Source organism: Azolla caroliniana, unplaced genomic scaffold (genome assembly GCF_043228905.1).
Source record: "Azolla caroliniana isolate FFs.n. ecotype wild unplaced genomic scaffold, voAzoCaro1.0.p SCAF_9, whole genome shotgun sequence".
In the NCBI taxonomy this organism is placed as follows: domain Eukaryota; kingdom Viridiplantae; phylum Streptophyta; class Polypodiopsida; order Salviniales; family Salviniaceae; genus Azolla; species Azolla caroliniana.
The window spans coordinates 5,068,302-5,089,688 of record NW_028230444.1 but is presented as its reverse complement, the minus strand read 5'-3'; the positions used below and the strand labels follow the sequence as shown (position 1 = coordinate 5,089,688).

General features: G+C 34.8%; 2 protein-coding genes across 3 annotated transcripts; one reads left to right on the top strand and one right to left on the bottom strand.

Moving 5' to 3' along the window:
- On the top strand, positions 1 to 4,030 carry LOC147859991 (uncharacterized). Its single transcript, XM_087325042.1, has 8 exons — positions 1 to 156; positions 253 to 290; positions 513 to 571; positions 685 to 2,295; positions 2,437 to 2,488; positions 2,594 to 2,791; positions 2,918 to 3,033; positions 3,569 to 4,030. The coding sequence occupies exons 1-8, from the start codon at positions 9 to 11 to the stop codon at positions 3,672 to 3,674; spliced, it is 2,328 nt and encodes a 775-aa protein (XP_087181168.1). The 5' UTR covers positions 1 to 8; the 3' UTR covers positions 3,675 to 4,030.
- A 705-nt stretch (positions 4,031 to 4,735) lies between these two features.
- Positions 4,736 to 14,570, bottom strand: LOC147859990 (fatty acid amide hydrolase-like). 2 transcript variants are annotated; one of them, XM_087324731.1, is made up of 20 exons: positions 14,348 to 14,567; positions 13,091 to 13,200; positions 12,914 to 12,974; positions 12,628 to 12,803; positions 12,318 to 12,447; positions 11,977 to 12,054; positions 11,655 to 11,802; positions 10,668 to 10,780; positions 9,698 to 9,773; positions 9,444 to 9,515; positions 9,281 to 9,332; positions 9,087 to 9,170; positions 8,775 to 8,855; positions 8,577 to 8,680; positions 8,183 to 8,275; positions 7,879 to 7,947; positions 7,678 to 7,742; positions 7,470 to 7,531; positions 7,252 to 7,347; positions 4,736 to 5,134 (listed from the first exon to the last, which is right to left on the bottom strand). In XM_087324731.1, exons 1-20 carry the CDS (start codon positions 14,403 to 14,405, stop codon positions 5,069 to 5,071), a joined length of 1,794 nt encoding a protein of 597 aa, XP_087180857.1. In that variant the 5' UTR covers positions 14,406 to 14,567; the 3' UTR covers positions 4,736 to 5,068. The 2 variants fall into 2 exon arrangements, 1 of the variants encoding a protein (XP_087180857.1); XR_015530242.1 differs by lacking the exons at positions 4,736 to 5,134; positions 7,252 to 7,347; positions 7,470 to 7,531 and having other exon boundaries at positions 7,696 to 7,742; positions 7,879 to 7,954; positions 14,348 to 14,570.
- Between the last annotated feature and the right edge of the window lie 6,817 nt (positions 14,571 to 21,387).

The following is a 21,387-nucleotide window of genomic DNA, read 5'->3' as shown; positions in this document are numbered from 1 at the left end:
ATCACTTCATGGATTGTTTGCAGATCGATTGGGATAACATCGATCATACTTTTGTTCGGGATGAATTCTACGAGAATATCCAAGCCCCGAAATGGATTGATTTCTGTGCGCCCTCCCAACCTATTGATGATTTTGAATGGTTTTGTGCTAAATCTGGTTAGCTCTCTTTTGCTTTGATTTGTAGTAAAAGCCCAACTTTGTGCTTGGTTTCATTTGTTTTATTTATTTATTTATCTTTTTTCTCTTTTGCAGGTTGCACTCATCATGATAGAAAGATTGAAGTAATTCAGGTAAAAAAACTAACATAGTTTTTAATCGAGGATTTTTTCTATTTCTTTTCCTAGTGAAAGCCTGATTAGAATGTCATTAAAGTTCTTCTTCATTTCAATACAGCTTGCTCCCTGTTTTGTATGCCCAATTCTTTAAACATTTCCTCCTTTCCTAGCTAAAATTCTAGTTGATAAAATTCTTTTCGCTTCTCTAATTGTAGCCTGCTTATTTAACTGACACAGGAGGACATTTTTCCTCTTCAAAATTCAGCTCAAAATGTGGCTAAGAAGCCAAATGTTATGTAAGTTCCAAAAACACTTTACAAGAAAAAGAAAAAGGAAACCTTTCAAATCATTCATCTCTTTCTTTGCAAGACTTGATCCTAATGTTTTACATATGGATTTATGCATGCAGTGATTGTGGAAAGAAGGGAAGAGCTATGGCTCAATCATGCTCCGTCTCTTCAATTTCAGAGATAAAAGAAGCTTTTACAGAAAACAGGGTATTTTTACATCACTCCACAATGGTGTCAGAGCTCCACCAGTGTGAAACTGACAACAAGAACACGAAAAAGAAACCGAGATCACTTGCAAAACTACAACAACATCAGCATTTGGGTGAGAATGAGAACCCAAATAAGGTCCAAGTTGGGTTATCGAAAATACCCCTGTTTGGCAAACCTCCAGAGTATGCACATAACAAGAAGATGAAGATGTCCGAGAACAAGGCCGACCATGTTGTGCGAGAGGCTTCCGGAATTCCCCAAAAGGGGAAGATGTTCGACAACAAAGCTGCGGACCCCATTACCCGCGAAGCTTCTGGAATCTCCCACAAGGCTCGGAATCTTTTCGGCGGAACTTCCAGCGTCTCCCAGAAGACCCGGAATCTTCTCGGAGAAGCTTCGTCGTCGGTCCTCCAAAAGGCCAGGATTCCTTGCAAGGAATCTTCGGGAATCTCCCAGAAGGCTCGGAATTTTGGAGAAGCTTCCAGGATCTGCCACGAAGCTAGTATTGTGCCACGAATTTCTCGGAAGACCCAGAACCTTTTTGATGAATCTTTTGGAATCTCATGCGAGAAGCCTCAAGCCATTGCAGTGGATGTGTTTAGCAAATCCTCTACTACCACTAGTAGTACGATTACATTTGGAAGCAAAGATGAAGGGAAAAAGCCAGGTGGGGGAGGAAGAAGAAATGTACTAACCTCATCTATGGCATCTTTGAAGAGGTCGAATAATGCTGAAGCTACAACGGCGAAAAGGATTACAACGACAACAACAATGAGATCCATGCATAATCTTCACCTTGGTAATATGAAAGAGAACTCCGTTGTTCCTTGTAGACCACCTCCTCCTCGGGTTGTAGCCAACATAAAAGAGGATAGGAGTGGATTTAGAGTGGCTCTTCCTCGAGGTGAAAAGATAAATTTTCCACAAGTTGCACGAAAAGTTGCTGATTCTCAAAGACTTGGCCTTCGTTCGGTAGTTTCTACTCAGAGCATGGAAGATAATCGAACTGATGTGCCGTCGTCATCTTCATCATCACCATTATCTAAGGTTAAGGTAGTTAATAATGTACAGCACGAAGAAGAAACTCTAGAAATGAGCTTACAGATGTCTCTAATGAACCTGAATCTCCGAACGACGGACAATGAATTGGTACAAGGTAATGAGACGGAATATTGTGAAGAAAAGATTGAGGAAACAGCTGCCTCACAAAGTGGCATACCTTTGCATGATGAGACGTTGTCGATGGAAATGAGGGATGTCGTGGGAAGAGATTCTGCCGATGAAATGGTGGCGATCAAAGTGAAAAACATCGAGAGCAGACATTGTGCAGGTGAAAAGTTGTCGATCGGAATGAAAGGCAACATGGGCAGAAATTGCTCTGATGAAACTTTGCCCAATGGAATGAGGGACATCGTGGGCAGACATTCCGCTGATGAAGCAACGATCGAGAGGGAGTGTAATGATAATGTAGAGAAGCTTCAAATGCCGAAGCAACGGAAAAGAACTCAAGGAACAAAGAGGTTAGTTTCTCATTCTCATATATTTGGCATATGTTTGTATGTATACAATACACAACATGTATATATATCTGTTCATTATAGTCTATACTATCTACATGTATGTGTTTTGCTAATACAAAAAAATCAACTCCATTGTTTCAGGAAGAGCTCCGAGCTCAACTTCAAAGTGAATTGCTCAAGCAAAGAGCACAAGGTCTATATCACCATCCAGTAGAATTAGTACATCCGATTGAATCAATTTGAGTTCTAAGATGATTTTATTTATGACCAGCCACTAATAAATATTCAAATTATCCAGGTGGTCCTTTCTGATGGCCGGCCGCTCTTTTCTTCAACATGTTACCATCAAAACCATTTGTTGGTGAAGAAATCACCGACCAAAGTGGTGGCCAATAGCAGCATTATCATTGATACTGCTTCATGTAAAGAGCAACATAAAAAGTTAAGGAGCTCTACAGTGCAACAACAATTTAAGCCTTTCCGATTCCGAACTGAGGTAAGATTCTTCTACTCCTTCCAAGAATTCTTGAAAACCCCCAAAATGCTATTTATTTATTTTTGTCACAAAAACATTCATCTCCTTGGCATGTAAAATTTATAACATTCATTTGTTTTTCCACAGGAAAGGATTGCTCTCAAGGAGAATGGATTTGCAAAGAAGGAAAAACAATCAAACCAGGATATGGGACACCATGCCTTGAGAATGCCTTCCTTTGGCCACCCATTTAGACCACAAAGGTAAACAAGAATTGATATGAGTATGTATGTATGTATGTATGTATGTATGTATGCATGCATCTCTCTCTCTACACACACACACACACACACACACACACATATTTATATTTATGCATGTAATATGCATATGGTTTCAGGATACCTTAATTTAGCCACACACGTAAACCCCATCCGTACTATTATGCTGTATTGGATGTCTATGTATATATATATATATATATGTATCTACATTCAGACAACAAAGGTGAACATGAATTCGAATGTACACTGTATGTTTGTCTATATGCATTCATGTATGAATATATATATATATATATATATATATATACATATATATGAATGTATTTAGATGTAGATATACAGTTGTATCTACAGATGTATAATGCCAGATATGTAGACCTCTTTTTTGGGTGTTCTACATGTGATTCAATGTCAATATCGATGTATGCATGCATATATATAACTTGAATGTATTAAACAACATTGCTGCATTATTATTTATTACGGATTCTCGTTTGCTTTTATGCCATTGTAGGTCTAGTAAGAAGCTAACAATCCCGAAAGAGCCCAAATTCCATCTCTCCAAAGCAAGGAAAGCATGCACAAAGCAAGTTGCCATGCCTCCTACAACAACTACATGAAATTCGAGCTCTAACTTTTTTATTTTCCCCTTAAAACAATCAAAGCACTTTCTTAGTCAACTCTAATATGTGCTAATCACCATTCTTTCATATCTTCATTCTTTTATAACTCCATTCTTTTGTAGTGAGGAAAGCATATGCACACACCCCCAAACAAAAGCAAAATTTTCCTCCAATCTCTAACTAACTAGTGCGACTTCTACTAAATCGATCAAATCAATTCTTTTCCTTCTGCATGTCAAAGAACCAATTTTCTTTTTTGTTTTGTGAAGTTTTGGAACTCTTGGATACCAGAAGGAAAAGCTGTAATGAACAAATATTGTTGGCATTCATTATTACATTCGATTATTATCACATTCTTCTCAATCTCGATAGTGTAGTGTATCATAGGAGCAAGTCGTGGTATCATTTCCAAGTCATGTCATGTTAATGGCAACCTTGAAGGTTATAAAAATTGATACATTGGAAGAGTCTATGGGTGTCTTGTATTGAAGAGTTCGTGAACATGGTATGTTATGTAGAACATTTAATTGATTAATATTCAAGTCATACATGATGGAACGACATAGCTTTTCCCCCAAGGTTTCTCAAATGTAAATATGAACGATGTCCTAATTGCAATTAGAGTACATTTTTACAATTGAGCTTTTGAGGTCAGGGCTCTAGGGTCATTCACACATGACCACGTACTTTGTCACATTGTATGTGTTTCCATGATCAAACAAACATTTTCATATTCTTGTGTTTAACAATCAGATATATTCATGAGAAGTTACACTATAAGGATCCACCATTTCTTTAAAAGCGTTGAGATCACTATTGTAATTCTTGACCATGGTAGGCATTTCTTTGAAATTGGTATTGCTAGTTATTAGGTAGCTCATTGGAGATTGCACTTTGTAACCATGTGGCCTTCGTAAACATGCTACATTTTAGGCTTTGAAAAATGATTGCTCCAATTAGTTGTGGGGATGGGTGTATGTTTATTCCATTATCCTATTCTTAATTAGTCATTATTAATAATGTATAATTAAGTTAACCACCATTCCCATATGATCATATTAACATGAAGCTCCAAACTTATAATTAACCATTAATATAATGTAATATGTTGAGTTCTAGTAGTATCTTTCTTGGTAGTGTAAGTATGTGAAAATAGTGGTAAGGGGTTGCAACCTTCAAATGATTCCTATATAAAATGAGTATCATTCATGAATTGTGACTAATCACTTTACTAGAATAGGTTTTTTTCTTTTATTGTCGAAGGGTAGTGAATGAAACCTTCATATCTTTGTATTATGGCATGCTAAATCTAATACCTTTACACTTAGTATCATCTAAAATTTTGTAGCCTTTTTGTTCATATTTTGAACCTTCTCGAGTATACACTATATTTAGCATGCATCTTGTAAGATGTCGTAGTAAACTTGTGGTTGCCTCATCTTAGGAATGATTAGTTTCTGTGAACAATAAACATCAAAGGGGAGCTTTAGTTAGCTTTGGCTTCAATAATTTGTTAAAGGAATTGGCCAAAATATGCTTAAATGTTATGGGAGTTACAAATGTATGCTATTTACTTTTCAAAAATTATTATCTGTGCTTGGTCAAAAGCTTACTCCCAATTGCATGAAAATTAAGATTTAGGTACATTATCATACCCCGGAAGTAATAATTCCAAAATGAGATTTGTCCATAGATACTTGAGTTAATCACCATCCTTTCAAATTAGAGCTAAGGTTCTCTTAATTTGTCAAAATTAGAATTTAATTTGGTAATTATAGTTCTAGTTAGAAAGCAAATACCATTGATAAGGAAAAGTAGAAATGATTTTTGATCAAGTATTACCCTTAATTTGGACAATCTTCAATTAGATGTTTCATTAGCTATGATTATTATACAAATTAAGGTAATATGTTTCATCTAATATTTAAGCAATTATTCATAGATATGCTTCATTAATAAGGAAAAGTAGAAATGGTTTTTGATCAAGTATTACCTTTAATTTGGACAATCTTCAATTAGATGCTTCCTTAGCTATGATTATTGAACAAATTAGGCTATTATGTTTGATCTAATATTCAAGCAATTATTCATAGATATGTTTCATCTAAATTTCTAGGTGCTTTGGCCAAGCTTACTTTGGCAGTTTTCAAACTAAACAAGCATAGTTCAATAATTTCCTAATTTATTTGATTGCATGATGGTTTAGTATTGAGGCAAGCACACACTAGAATTTCATGGAGTACCATAATCGTTAATGTATGTCATTTGCAATGTAAAAGTATCCAATCAACATCATTGAGATAATATTGTATCTTCAAATCTTGATGTAGGATTTCATCACCAAATTCAAGCATTTTTGGGTTTCAATTGCATTTTGTAAAGATATGTTGGTTTGGGTATTGAGTTAAATACACTAGCTTTTTCTTGGGTAGTGTTGAATGCGAATACAAGTTCGTTATAGAATTTCACCTAGGTAATATGATTTAAAAGAAATAGTATCGACTCAAACATACAATCAATGGCTAAACTACCCATTAGCTCATCTTTAACCAAACTAGTGCTAAACTAGAGATTATGTGACACATTTAAGCACTGGTTAAAATTAAGGAGATAGTAATCTTTATTCCTATGTGACACATTAGCTCATCTCCAACCAAAAAACTAGAGCTAATGTGACATATTCGAACAATGGTTAAAATTAAGGAGACAGTAATCTTAATTCCTGTTTTGTAGTTGACATAAAAAGTGCTTTTTTTTTGTAGTGATATAGGTTTGGACTAGGTAATACATGTTCATGTAGCTACCAATGCATGGACAGATGCATAGCCTAAAAAATGAATGGTAATGATAGTGGGTTATCCAAATGCTAGAAATAGCACATGGCAAAGCAAACATCACACAAGATTCATTGTCTTGCAGCATTTTGAGAAAAAACAGCAACTTGGGCTTGCACATCACACAATCTTGTCTTCAAAAATATACATGTTGTCAATGTAGTTACTGTACCATTGTGACACCTTGATGTTGCGATAAAATGTCAGGTATAATGCATGACTAGTGTGAAGGTTGTGATTGTAACGTTGACATGATGTTAGCTAATGATACTTTGTCAATTTGTATGTGCTTGCTATGTCTTAAGGATACAGATCAAGAATGGCTATGCCCATTTCTTTGAGGAAAAAAGATAAACCAACTATAAAGCACTAGGTCAAGAGTGTTCCAATGTCGGAATCTTTCTTTCTTTGGTTTCACATTATTGTACTTCTATAGACGTCATTGTCCAAAAGGGAAGATTGAAGGCCTTAGATACCCTATTGTGTATTGCGTACAAAATTGAGGAAAAACGATAAACCAACTATAAAGCACTAGGTCACGAGTTTTCCAATGTTGGAATAGACTTTCTTTCTGTCTTTGGTTTCACATTATCGTAACATTGAAGGTAACTTTGACGATATCCATACGTTATAAACGGGTTCGACAAGTTTGTATAGAAATATATATTATGAGAATGACAATTTAACTGTAACCATATATTGTGCACATTAAGTGAAATGAAAAGTTTTGTTTTCAGTACCTCCATGGCAAAAGCAGCCCTTAATAATGTAGCCTCTGACCAAGGGGGTCCCATAAATTGGATTCCAATTGGCATGCCTTCATCATCGTAACCGACCTGCATTACATATAGAAGGACATGTGATCCATTGAAGGAAAAACTTCAATATATGCATAGATCATTAATGTCCACAGGAAAGGGATATTTGATATTAGAGATGAATATTTTAGTTATATTACTGGTATTGTAATTGCCGGAAGTCCAAGTAAATTAGCTCCAATCTGGTAAGTTGTTAGCTTTGCTGATTCCATAGATAAAACCACAATGAGAGGGGGTGGAGAGGGAACAAAAGTTGAGAATAAGAGTTGCCCAAATCAATGATTAGAAAGTTATTAGGAAATTAATGGGAGAATACCTAAAAAAAGAAGGAAAACAAATGTGTTTTACCTCCAAAGACATAGTCAAGCTCCCCAACTTCGATCGATTTCTTCTTGACAGGCTTCGCAGTACCCCTTGATAAAAGTTTTAAAACTAAACCTTTAATTTAAATGTTCGTTTAGATCATCTGAGGGAAAAATCTCATTCCATACTTCTAGATACATACATAGAAGCTAAAAGATATGTAAATGATGTACAAAGTTAACTAACCCTGTCGCCGGAGTAACAATTATATCAGCTTTCTTGAAAACCTCCATGTGGTAGCACATTTGCCGATGCCTAGAAACTTAAAAGAAAATAAATTATGGCATCTCTATGGAAACGCAAAGCGTGCATTACAGATGAAAATTCACCTGTATGTACACTATACAATCATCCATGTGCATATTAAAAAAAAAAAAAACTAATTTCTGATCATAAATGTTTTGAGCTCTTTATATAACTCAAGATCGTTAAAAAGTAAATGATGTATATATTTTTTGCAAAATACTGATAAAAAGGAATCTTGCATTACCTCAATCTCTGAGCCGCGAGATATTCACGACTGGTAAAACATGCATACATTGCAAAACCAGTCCTCGTGTCCATACCTGAGACTTTTCGCCCCCTACACGATTTATTTCAAGTAATATAACAGTGTTATCATTATGATCATTTATAGGTAAATTTGGTACAATGTCCATTGTTTTTCATAAGATCCATCCAATACTGCTAGCGTTCCAAAAACATACTCTGAAACTCCCAAAATTTCTATCTCCCCCCCCCCCCCCCCTCTTTCTATAATATATCCCTTTCTATAATTGAGAGAGAAACAAAGTGAAAGAGGGGTATTTATGAGAATTTCATGAACAATGAGGGCTACTTTGGTAAAAATTTCTATAGCACGATGACAAGCTTTATGATCATACCACTTCATATAGTCATCACCAAGTGAGGCATTGATTTCCGACCCTAGTGTGATGTAATGTGCACGCCTCATTTGCTCGAGTTCGGGTATTGTAGCTTCAACTACCTTAATCCACCACATAAACGTGACATATTTTCAGTCCCTAAAAATTATTAGTGCTTTCCTATCAAGTTGTTTAATTGATTATATGCAATCAAACCTTGCAATTGTAGCATTTTTGTAGCTCTTTCAATGCACTCAAGCAAGCCTCATGTATTGGACCATCACAATCTTCAAACCACTGCTCATATTTACCATGTCAATTGCATCCTAAGTTAAAAGATTATAATGACTATACACATTTTGGAGAGAAATCATCATGCTCGAATATTAATATTGTACATGTTAACCACTAATGAGAAACAAAATGGTTTTAAATAGCTGTACTCAGCAATCTCAATGTTGTTTCACTACTCTTCAAGGTATCAGGCAAGAAGTGAAATGCTTAAAAAAGAGCTAGAGTGCAGTGCACCTTGGTGTACTTGGCAAATTTGATGTTGCTGATCAAACTCTCACACTCTGGTATTCCTTTGAGGAATGGTATGTTGGTTGGAGGCTGCCATAACATGACACAAACATTAAATATAGCTTATGGAGAATGGTGGATGATAAGTTATTCTCATGAACAAGAAAAAATTCATTATTATCAGTAAATAGCCAATATACCGGCATCGAAAGAACATTGTCGCTAGGAACCAATCCATGTATCACAGTATACCTGAATAATTTGTGGAGCAATAAAAATTCATTTAATTTTTCATTCAGATTTTTACAAGATTGAAAGGCCATTTCTTCAAAAAAATAGGAATACTGGATACAATATTCTGACATTATTAGAGCATCCTCCACAGTAGCCGCATGAATTCCAACTGCTCCAACTGACCAATTCAATGGCAATACTCTACATAATGAATAAATGAATGAATGGATCGAATAACAAAAGCATTTCAATGTTGATGGGATTTCGATTATCTCAACTTATTTGTGTCACTTCTAGAACAAATTTGACACTTAAATTATGAACCAAATTCACAAAAGATCATAATGACATGTAAAAATAAGATTCTTTACATACGTACATACCCATTGGATGAAACTCTGCCAAAAGTGCCCTTGAATCCTACTACCCCACAAAGAGCTGATGGGATTCGTACTGACCCTATCATTCAATAGACTGAAATATTACAGACTGAGTGTTTCACTTGCCTAAATATAAATGTTGCTCTAGAATTATATGCTTTTTCATATATTCCATGAATAAACAAAAGACGGGGGGGGGGGGGGGGGGGAGGGAGGAAGTAGTATTAATGATGATGCTCAATATGTTCACTAAAAATTACTTGCCTAAATATCATTGTTCTCTTCGAGGTCAAATATGACTTGTGGGACCAATATGAATTTTTTTTCGCGTAGTGTGTATGGAGTTGATAATAAACTTTAGATGCTCAAGAATTTCATTGCTGAACATTGCAATTTGGCACGGACATTGTGACTCAGAGAGAAATGTGTATAGGGATTGTTGAGGGTTGAAAATGTGGAGAAAGCAAAACCAGAATGCTATCCAAGGTGGGACCATTCATGTAGGGGCTGGTACTCAGGCTCATGATTGTGTTACGAGCAAAACAATGCTGAGCCAATGGCTCCCCTTGCTGGTGACCCAGGACACCATCTCAGATTGAAAAGAATAGAAAGCCTAATTTTTATGGATTCAAACAAGCGAATGAGACCCCACTATAGTATTTGCTGGTGCATATACATTTGGAGACGAATATGATTTTGTAGTTTGGTGCAACAAATGCCATATAATATGTGAAGCATGCGAGAGAGAAAGATGAACGTCTTTTACGAGGCAAGAATGGCCTATCAGTCTGAATAAGAGATGAGAGATGAGAGATTACGTCTTAAAATGTTTAATTTTTGAGAGCAATAAATAAAACTAAATTAGCAGAACTGCCCAAGGCGCCAGAAAGAGAGTGTGTTGTGTGTACGCGAGAGAACCAGGATACAAAATTAATGATAATAACAAACATGATTTGATAATGTTGCGCGATACCTCCACCATCAACACCAAGTGCAGCTGGACACAGCCCAGCAGCAACCACGGCAGCTGAACCGCCAGAGGATCCTCCCGAATATCTACTTTTGTCATATGGATTTCTTGAAGCCCTGTGAGTATAAAATCATGATAAATTAAAATATTTTTTCATCGACTTCTTAAAACGACATTTGACAGCGTACTAAAAAACCAGACTGTAAAATTGGCAAGTACATGTGCGTCATAGACACTGCCCATGAAGGATATTATCAATGAGAAATTAAATACAAATGCAAAACTTCATTGAAAACACTCAAGTAAATGAATAATGCGCTGCACATAATAACAAAAAGCTGTAGGACATTACAGTCTCTGTGCAGTTCAACGCAACTTGGTTCCACAAGAAGATGCGGAAAGGAACTATATACCATCGTAAGAAAAAAACATAGTTGCAACTTACAAATATATGACAAAGTGTAAACCTCTAGATAAGCCAAAAAAGTAAAGAAAAAATGAACAATTTATTAAAAAGTATGCATATGAAACATGCACAAAAGTGTGAAAGCTATGTGTGCAATGTCATCTCTGACGTGCCAGGTTAAAAAAATGTGACAACATCAATTTTAATGGGATATAACAAACGAAACTTTCTATGTCATCTCCACTCACATCATCAATGGACAGATATGTGAAGTTAAATGGACGCTTAAGATTTAAATAACTCAAGTCACATGAAGATCTTCAGTTGGGTATAATTTAGTATAGGGTGGCCATATCTCCCTTGCTACCGCAACTACTGGTGTCATAACATGTGCATTGAATAGGTCCCAAATGGTTGTATACATTAGGTTTATGTAAGCAACAAAAATATTTTTCATAAGAAGTGATGTAGTTTTCAATGATCTTGAGGACATTTGCAATATGCTTTAGGTCTATTAAAATCTGTCTCTTTATAATGCATGAAAACAAATGACAATGCACAAGTAACAAAGTATGTTGCAAAACCTGTAATGCGGATTGATGCCAGTGATTCCTGCCCCAAGTTCGTGCATATTTGTCTTTCCAACAAGTATGGCACCACAATCTCGCAAACGCTTTACACATTCTGCATCCTCTTTAACTTTGCGTGCAAATGGAAGCCATTTTGAACCACCTGAAGTACTGATGATAATGTAATCAGAGTTCTTCTTTTCTCTACTTATTCCAAACAGTTTAATAGTATTTTATGGAGGACTCCTTCACCAAAGACAGAGTACCCAAGATGAGTTACTCATATATTTAGATGCATAGAAGTAACAAGTGCTCCAAAATACAGAACTAAATTTACCAGAAGTTGGATATGGCAAGCAGTCAATCTCATCTTTCACTGCTATTGGTACTCCATCCAATACTGATAAAGGTTCACCTGTATCACATATTATCAATTGAGATATACAAAAGAGAACAAATGAATCCAAAAGCCCTTTGACATATGTAAAGATTGAAAGTTATGAGTGGCTCAATAACATTGCCTAACCACTAAAAATTAAAGTCCATAAAGGGTGAAAGCATGAAATGCATAGTATAGAACAGCAGAGTTTGCTTAATTTGGGCAATAAAGATTGACATTAATGGTTATATCTTTTTCATCAAAGCACATAAAAAAGACAGGGAAAAGTTGAGAAAGACCCTTTTGATAACGAGCTGTGGACAGTTGAGCCTGTTTGATTACATCCTCTTCATAACAGCTGATGAAGAATCCCATTCCAGGAGTCGGTTGAAGAGAATCCTTGAATGCATTTAGGAACTGAACTACCACCTGAGGTTAAATGCATTGGAACAAACACTATATTCTGAGGGTAGAAAACAAGCATCGACATATGTAAATGTTGATGAAATTTTAGTTTGTACATAGAACAGGGGAAAAAGAAAGTGGACATCAGTGTAAAAAAGGTGGAAGAAAAGTGGAAATTTTCAAATAGTAAACTATGATCCGAACTTTTGAGGGTGTGGTTTTTTGAGACTTGTATGCCGAATAGTAATCCAGAATCGTCCAACGACGGAACCCTCCCAACTTATCGTAAGATAATGATGCTACGCACTCTAATACAGATTTGAGTCGTTCTGTAGATGAGAGTGCAGGACTTAATTGGATCACGTAAGGTTCCTCCAAAGCTGATAAAAAAAATTTCATCCAAAAATAAAACAAATGAATGAAGTTGGCAAAAATTCAAGATTATTATAATGTGCAACAGTTATATACAAGTGGTTCATAAAACTCACACCTTTTATGGGGAATTTGGGTATGCTCATTGGGGGTTCAGTGTATTGAGTCTCGACGAAGAACTGTTTAAAACCATGTCAAAGCATAGAAAAGAAACAATTTTGATGGCTGTTTTTATATGCTTGAGAGATGAAACATTGGATCAACTAGTAACTTTACCAGCACACCCAAGCTTTACCTTGGCTATCAAATTATTTATTTTCAGGTAGTGTAGTGCAAATGGCCCAATTACTCGATTCTCGAGGATCCAAGCAAACAATTTGAGAAGGCGGCCAGAAAAGACTGGGGCTGTGTGTGTACAAAACAAATCCATTATCAATAAAAACAAGATATGGGGTATGTAGTCTTAAATGAATATGCATGCATACTACATGAGAACATTTGGGACCAGTATCAATGAATGTTAAGAAGATTATTAAGATAAAAACCATTAAGTCTGTTGAGATAGGTCTTCTCACACAATACCAATCACAAGTGTATTTTTTTTTTCATCCAAATATATTAATGATTTTACATCCCTAATTGCATACAGTGCCTTAGAGATGATGTCTATGTAATAAAGATTTGATAAAAAAAAATGCATAAATGCAATAATTTTATAGCTATTATGAAGCTGCCTGCAAAGTCTCACTGATTATATGATAAGGATACCTGTTTTTATGTTCTTGTTATATTGTTATTTACAGGCATAAAATCATTTCTTGTGTATACCAAACTTCAAAAGTTCACTAATTATGTTTTCCATATCTTTCATTAATAAATGCCCAAATGCATATATTGAATTGGACATAAATAATGAAGCATTATAAATCAAGGAATGCTTGCGTGTATGAGAAACTCAGAATTTGACAAATTAGGCTGATTATTTTGTGTTTCTTGTTTTCCTTATTAAAAAATACCCAGAAGGAAGCTTGCATCCTTGCATCAATTGATTGTCTCATACACTATTGAACACTAACCAATCATTTCATGTACTCATAATTGGTGACCAAATGTTTTATTTCTAATTTCATTGGGCAAGTCTAATCAGATTCTTAATGCTCACAGAGTCAGGATAAAACTTGTATATATTTTATTGTATTCATCATTAAATACCCATAAATAAATTGAAATCATTATATTCACTGAGATAACTATACAAAAACAGAAAAATTAGCTATATAATTGAAATCATTATTTTCACTGAGATAACTATACAACAACAGAAAAACTAACTATATTTTCTTAATTGTGAGGATGATTTATGTTTGGATGTTTAATTTCTTGGTAATAATTTAATTTAAGAATTTTCCTACCAAAAAAATCATTATATTCATTGAAACTAGCTGCACAACAAAAACTGGTTACCTCCTCCTTGATTATGAGAATGATTTAAATTACATATTTGATTTCGTTTCTTATTGAAAAGGAAAAAAGTAAAGATAATTTCTTTTACCTCTAATGGGTACATGGAGATACTCTGCATCACCAACGTCTTCTAATGACCCTGTCATTGAAAAGTGATGAAACAGGGGAGATTTTGAAAACAAAGAGAGTATTAGAAGCTTAGAACGACTTTAATACAAACGGAGATTTCTCTTCAAAGGAAAAATGATGATTAAAATGAGTCTCAGCAATACAAATGAACTAAAACTTTGAAGCCAGAAAATTGAAGCAAATATACACACATAAATATTTGTATGTATGTATGCATTTGTAATAAAAAAGAAGAAGGTAAGAGCGTTAACTCACTCATATTTATTGCAAGGATACTTTAGTAGATAGATGGAAACATATACACGAGTAGGTAGATAGATACAATCATACAATCATACATACAACCATATGTATGCATGCATGAATGTATGTATATATGTATGTATGTATGTATGCATGTATGCATGTATGCATGTATGTGTGTGTGTATGTATGCATGTATGTGTGTGTGTGTATGTATGGTTATGTATGGATGCATGCATGCATGTATGTAATGTATGTATGTATGTATGTATGTATGTATGTATGTATGTATGTATGTATGTATGTATGTATGTATGTATGTATGTATGCATGCATGTGTGTGTATGTATGCATGTATGTATGTGTGTGTATGTATGGTTATGTATGGATGCATGCATGCATGTATGTAATGTATGTATGTATGTATGTGAATAGATGAACACATGCATTCGTGGGTAGATGGATACATACGAACATAAAGATGAACACATGCATTCGTGGGTAGATGGGCACATACAAACATAAAAGTCTCTATGTATGTATGCTTGTGCATCCATATTTACTACCTTCCACTATGTTCCAATGTGTATGGAAAGTGTTGAAATTGGAGGGGGTGGGGTTCAATCCTACATCTTGTAATGGGGAGATAACATATGAAAAGTAAACTACCGTGTTTTATATTCAGAATTCCATCTCTTACTGTCGGTCAATTTCATATACATGTAACACAATCTACACAATCTCATTCCATACCATTGTCAATTTCCTATATGCATACCCCATATATTTGTCCACTACACTATAGTATGTATGCATGCGATCATAGAATTAAAGCAATAGAAATGTTTGTATCCATGCATGCATGTCTAATATCTATGCATCAACAATGTCACACCAGGAATAGAGAATGTTTTCAGAAGTACCTTTGTTACTACCTTGGTCTTTTGAAGAAGTTCATTGCTTTACCGTCGGTTAATAAGCAAACATGATAATCTAGCTGAATATATACTACAGTAAATTACATAAAGATAAAGTATGTACTTACATCAATATGTGTACGTATATGTATACATTCATTTATATATAAAGTGAAACTTACTCAAGACAAACATAAAAGGAACGAAACTTTGCTCCATTAATAAGGCTATGGCGTTTATTGAGGGCACACCAATTGATTGGGTAGTGCTCAAGCTGGAGGGCTAGCTAGACCCAACAAAGCCTTTGATGTCGAAAAATAACTTAAATCTCGGATTTCAACTGTTCCACACAAAATGACCATATAAAGGTAATCAGTTATGAAAAAAATATAAAGTTCGTGCGTACACACTCACTCTCTCTTCCGTCTACGCCGCTTTTCTAGTTCGTTTGTCAACATTTATGTTTACCTAAAAAGCCGATTTATAGTTTTCACTCTTTGAATGTAGAAATGTGACAATGACAATCGCTCCTTGCATTGTAGAGACAAGTCACATAAAGCCATTAGTTTTATTGCTCTCTTTGTACTGTGGGGACAATGTCGTAAAGGCATATTTTAGGAGTAAAATAAGCAGTTATATGATCTCTACGAAAATTTCTAACGGCTTTTTAGAATGAACACATCATCAAAACCATGATTACTTAAAAACCGATGTTCGTAAAGGCATATTTTAGGAGTAAAATAAGTAGTTATATGATCTCTATGAAAATTTCTAATGACTTTTTAGAATGAACACATCATCAAAACCATGGTTGAATATATAAAAGGCAATGCTTTCTTTCACATTATTCACTAGCACGTAATGTCATGATCTTGATGTTGTAATTGTATTGTATCAACAAATACTCTTCATAGGCCATCTCCAATAAGAGGAGGTTTTTCTTTTACAGAGTTTAGAGGGTTTCTTTACAAGTAATCTCATTTGTTACAACTTACAAGTGCACATAATGCACAAAAGTAGGCCCTTCGAAAATAAAATTAACAGTTGTGTAGTGCATCTACATTCTTGTGTACATTTTTGCACCATGTGAATATATCATCTACATATGGGAGATGTATGCATTGTACACTAGCACTTAATGTTGTGTTTTGTCTTATCAGTAAGTATTTTTCACAAGACATCTACAACTTATAAGGAAGCATTTTCCTTTAAAAAAGTGAGAGTTTTTTTCACAATCTACCTTGATTGTTACGAGTGTAGATAAGGACAGAAGTACACCCTTAGAAAGTATGTATGCACACTACATCTTAAATAAAATAAGACTTGCCTTTCAATAATGATACGAAATCCTCATACAGAAGATGATTAAGATGATTGTAAATTGCCATCCACAATTGTTAAAGTCGACTATTTCAATTAAAAGTGTCATCATGTGGATTTTGATTGGGTTTGTGTTTGGATTTAAACTCATCAAGTATACCATTTGGCACCAAGGTCCAAGAGACAATCTTGCTAGCTTTAAAACTATATTTAATGCAACTATTCATAAATACATCATTCAACTACCTCACTTTTGGTGTGAGTGTAAGTAAATATATTCCATTTTCCTAAGCTTTTGTATGAACTTATTAAAATTCAAGTTTGTAACATAGTGTTACATGACACTATGCTTACTACTCTTTGAGCGTCCCATCTATAAGGCACATATGATGAACATCTACAAGACACAAGTTAAGACCATGATGAGCATCTACAAGGCACAAGTTAAGACTATGATGACCATCAAGGCCATAAACAAAATTATCAAAAGTCCATTCAATCTCCTAAGTATTTATGTCATCATGTACATATAGTTTTTACATGTTGGGGTCACCTAATCATGTGAAAAAGTGTGAGTATGTGTAGAAACGAGGTGAAACTATGGTGGCTCTAAATCAAGATAGGTGTCTTGCTAGAAGTCAATTACACTACAACTATGTACTGTGGAAGTTTAGTTCATGGGACGAGGTCTCCGTTGTGAACAAACTTTGGTGCATAGAGCAATTTAGGTAAGGGAAATTGGTAAAATGGATTCATAGCTTCAAGAAATGGATTAACATAGAGACTTGGGTATCAGGGTTTGTGATCTTAACCCATAGATTGTCATAGGCTTGCAAGGACAAGCCTTTCTGTATCTTTCAAGAAATGGGTGTAGAAGGTTGTCTCTCATAAGGAAACTCTCCCGAGGTGGTGAACTCTCCCAAGGACAAGCCTTAACAATAGAATGGACAAGGAGAAATTAATTGTTTTACTTAATAGAAAGGGAGATTCCTCTTTACAAATACTAAGATTTAAATGAATCTTATCATACAAATGAACTTAGGTTTGATGCCAAAAAATTGACGCAAATATGTGTGTATTTGTATGTATGACATATGCATGAAAATGAGGTGGAATTGGGTCTCAGAGTCTCATTAAAATTCAACCACAATGCAAGTTTGTCATGTGGAAGTGTTTAGCTCATGACGAGAGTCAATTTATACAATTTGTAAATAAGCCACATTTTTAGATGATTAGACGATGGTGTATGGATGTTTTATTCGATGGTGCGAGAGACTATTTATGGTTAGGTTACAAAAATGAGCACTTCGCAAATTTTGGCCCAAGTAGGTTTCCACATCTAAATGAATCATCAATTTATGCATAATGTGTCTTTAATTCCTATAGATGAATCACCATTCGTAGTTAAGTTCTAGAGACAATTCATCCTTATGCTAAAAAATGGATACTTTTACCAATATTGCAAAAACAAATTGTTGTTGGGTCATAGAGATGACTCATCCTTAAGCTCAACAATGGCACTTTTACAACGGTAGGTGTTTTTAGACTACGTAAGTTTGACAAAAAAACTCCACTAGCTTTGAGAATGGTTCAAACAATAGATTGATTTAATATAATCTTTAATATTCAATCCAAAAATGGTATCTAATAGAAATGACTAGAGGATTTCATCATGTTCTATGTAGAGAAACATAAAAGCTATTGTAATTTGCTAGAATTAATGAACCTACTAAAACAAATCATTGTTAGGTCATACAAATGACTGATCCTTAAGGTAAACAATGGGCACTTTTACTAGGGTAGGTGGTTTTAGGCTACGCAAGTTCGACAAAGAAACTCCACAAGCTTAAGAATGGGTTCAAACAATAGATTGATTTAATATAATCTTTAATATTCAGTCCAAAAATGGTATCTAATAGAAATGACTACAGGATTTCATCATGCTCTATGTAGAGAAATAGAAAAGCTATTGTAATTTGCCAGAATAATGAACCTCCTAAAAGTACCAAAGTGATGGGTAGATTCATTGCGGGTTCTATGAATTTGGCTAGCCTATGGATATTTTTTATTATCAACATTCAATGATCTAAACTCATAGATTAAACCATTTTTTGTCTCAAGATCTATCTTTTGAGGAAAGGTATGTGGTTTCCCTAGTTTTAATATTTGGTAATTTCGGTAAATGATTAAGCTTTGAAAGACCTTTAGGATTAAACATCTTAGTGTAATCACCAATCTTGTCGATCATAAAGTTTTGTAAACAAGTAAAACATTGAGAAATCAATGAGGATACTTCTTGTTATTTCAAATGATATCGTTAATATTAATGCCGGCACTATAAACTAGTAGTTTACTTCTTATTTTTGGAGCACGACAAATGATTTATTGTTATGCACACATAACATAGGTGAGGGTAGGTCACTAATGTTTACAAAATATAAGTGAAGGGTATGTTCACTAATGTTAGAAAGGGATTAATGTGATTGGATAGAAGGGATGATAGGTGCATGCACCATCATGATCTTGACAACCAATGAATGAAGATTCTTTTAGAAAAGCACATCTATTAAAGGGGCCTAGGAAGGAACTATAAATATCAACCTAATTACCCTCATAAAACACATTACATTGGAAGGCTGAAGTCTTGAGACACTAGTGGTGTATGTTAGGCTTTTGTGACAACAATCGTGTTACCTATTCCAAGGTACTAATGATCCTAATATCCGTGGGTATGGGATGTTGGTGGTAGATTGACTATGTCTAGATCATAACAATTCTCTAGTGTAATTAGGAAAGATGAGCTTAGGATTAAATTATTTGATGATGATTCAAAACAATGTAATATAGTCAAGGATGAAGATACGATATGCAAGGTCGTGAGGCGGTGTCATTCAATGACACTCTCGGGGAGATCGAGAGTGTTGTTGCATTGGACCTTAACAAGAATGTGGTATTTCTGGTCAACTCAGTTGACATGTACGCTTCTATCAAAGAATTTGCGCGGGAGGGGTGAAGGGGAGATTTCTTTGTACTAGGTTTCTTGAAACAAACATTCCTGAATTGAATTCCTCAAAAGAGATATTTCTCAAAAAGGTATTACACAAAGCGTCAAAGACCACCCATGATGGGTTCCAAATGTTCTCTCATGCCACACACTCATGTCACTACTTGAACCTCCATGCTAACAAAACACAAACATTGACAAAAACATAATACACTTACAAGAAAAACATGCATACACATACACATATGCACATTCCCATAGATTGTTACACACATATGTACTTATATATAAATGCATACACACTCAATCACATGTACACACTACATTTATACATACATGCATTGGATTTTAAAATACATATAAACATATACGTAAATACACACACACACACACACACACACACACACACACACACACACACATATCTACACGCGTGCGCGTGTGTGTATATATAAGAAAATTACATAAATAATTTAGCATGCTTAAATATTCTTAAATTCATTGAAATATATGAACATCTTCACTTGTAGATTGTTATTAGGATCCATCTCTAACCTTTAGACGAAGCTAACAATTGTCAAATTTGAAGTTCTTGAAGTCATCTTTCCCCAAATCATCCCATCCTCTCATGTTCAAGACCTTGGTGGTCCCAGTCATGATTCTCATGCATGCATGCAATTTTCGCAACAATGCGGCCTCTTCGGCGATGAAATTTAAGAAGGAGATTTTTTTTTCATTACTGCGGTCTCTATTGGTGACAAATTTGCACCGACACAATCATTGAAAAACCCTCTATCAGAACTTCGTAATGATGTATAACAAGTTTAAATTGGTGGTTTGTATTGGTAGAAACAATAGAAACAAAGAATCGTACATTGTCAACACACATTTACTCAACACGCATTGCAAGCCTCCTATTGTCTTCATCATCTTCATTCTCTTCAAATGAGTGAGTTCTAGTCTTCTCTCTTATTCATGGAAATTTGTTTTATCCTTGTTCAATATGACATCAAGAATAGAGGACATGGTCATGATTTCCTAACAAACAATGGGGGGACAATGATTTGGGAACAATTGCACCAACAAAGTGCAATATTATGGTAGAATGTAATCATGAAAGGGAAGAGTTTGGGAGCTCTAAGGGACTTAAGGCTATTGAGGAAGTCAATGAGAAGAAATTGGGATAGTTTATGGGTGATTGCCAATATCTTGTTGTCTAATATGAAAATGGTACAAAAGAATGCATCAATGAGGGTGTGCATAATGTGGAAGTTGATGCTAGGGCAATTTTGTAGTCTTTTTATGTATCCTCTAATTGTGCGATTATATTATTTTTATATTGGGAAACTCCCATTCATAAATTGGATCAAACAATGGTTGAACGCAATTGTATCACTGGATTGAGTTGAGAATATATATGCAGGTTCACAAGGGTTTTATGATGTTATATTTTGTTCTCCGGAACATCGAGGTACATTGTTGAATAAAGTTCTCATGTTCTTAGATAAACGGTTT

Coding starts and splice junctions, on each gene's coding strand:
- LOC147859991 (XM_087325042.1), top strand. CDS start 9: ATGGATTGTTTGCAGATCGATTGGGATAACATCGATCATACTTTTGTT. Junction 572..684: donor GCTAAGAAGCCAAATGTTAT/GTAAGTTCCAAA, acceptor TTATGCATGCAG/TGATTGTGGAAAGAAGGGAA. Junction 2,489..2,593: donor GCTCAAGCAAAGAGCACAAG/GTCTATATCACC, acceptor CAAATTATCCAG/GTGGTCCTTTCTGATGGCCG.
- LOC147859990 (XM_087324731.1), bottom strand. CDS start 14,405: ATGACAGGGTCATTAGAAGACGTTGGTGATGCAGAGTATCTCCATGTA. Junction 12,975..13,090: donor TAAATAATTTGATAGCCAAG/GTAAAGCTTGGG, acceptor GGTTTTAAACAG/TTCTTCGTCGAGACTCAATA. Junction 7,348..7,469: donor TTCCGGCAATTACAATACCA/GTAATATAACTA, acceptor TATGTAATGCAG/GTCGGTTACGATGATGAAGG.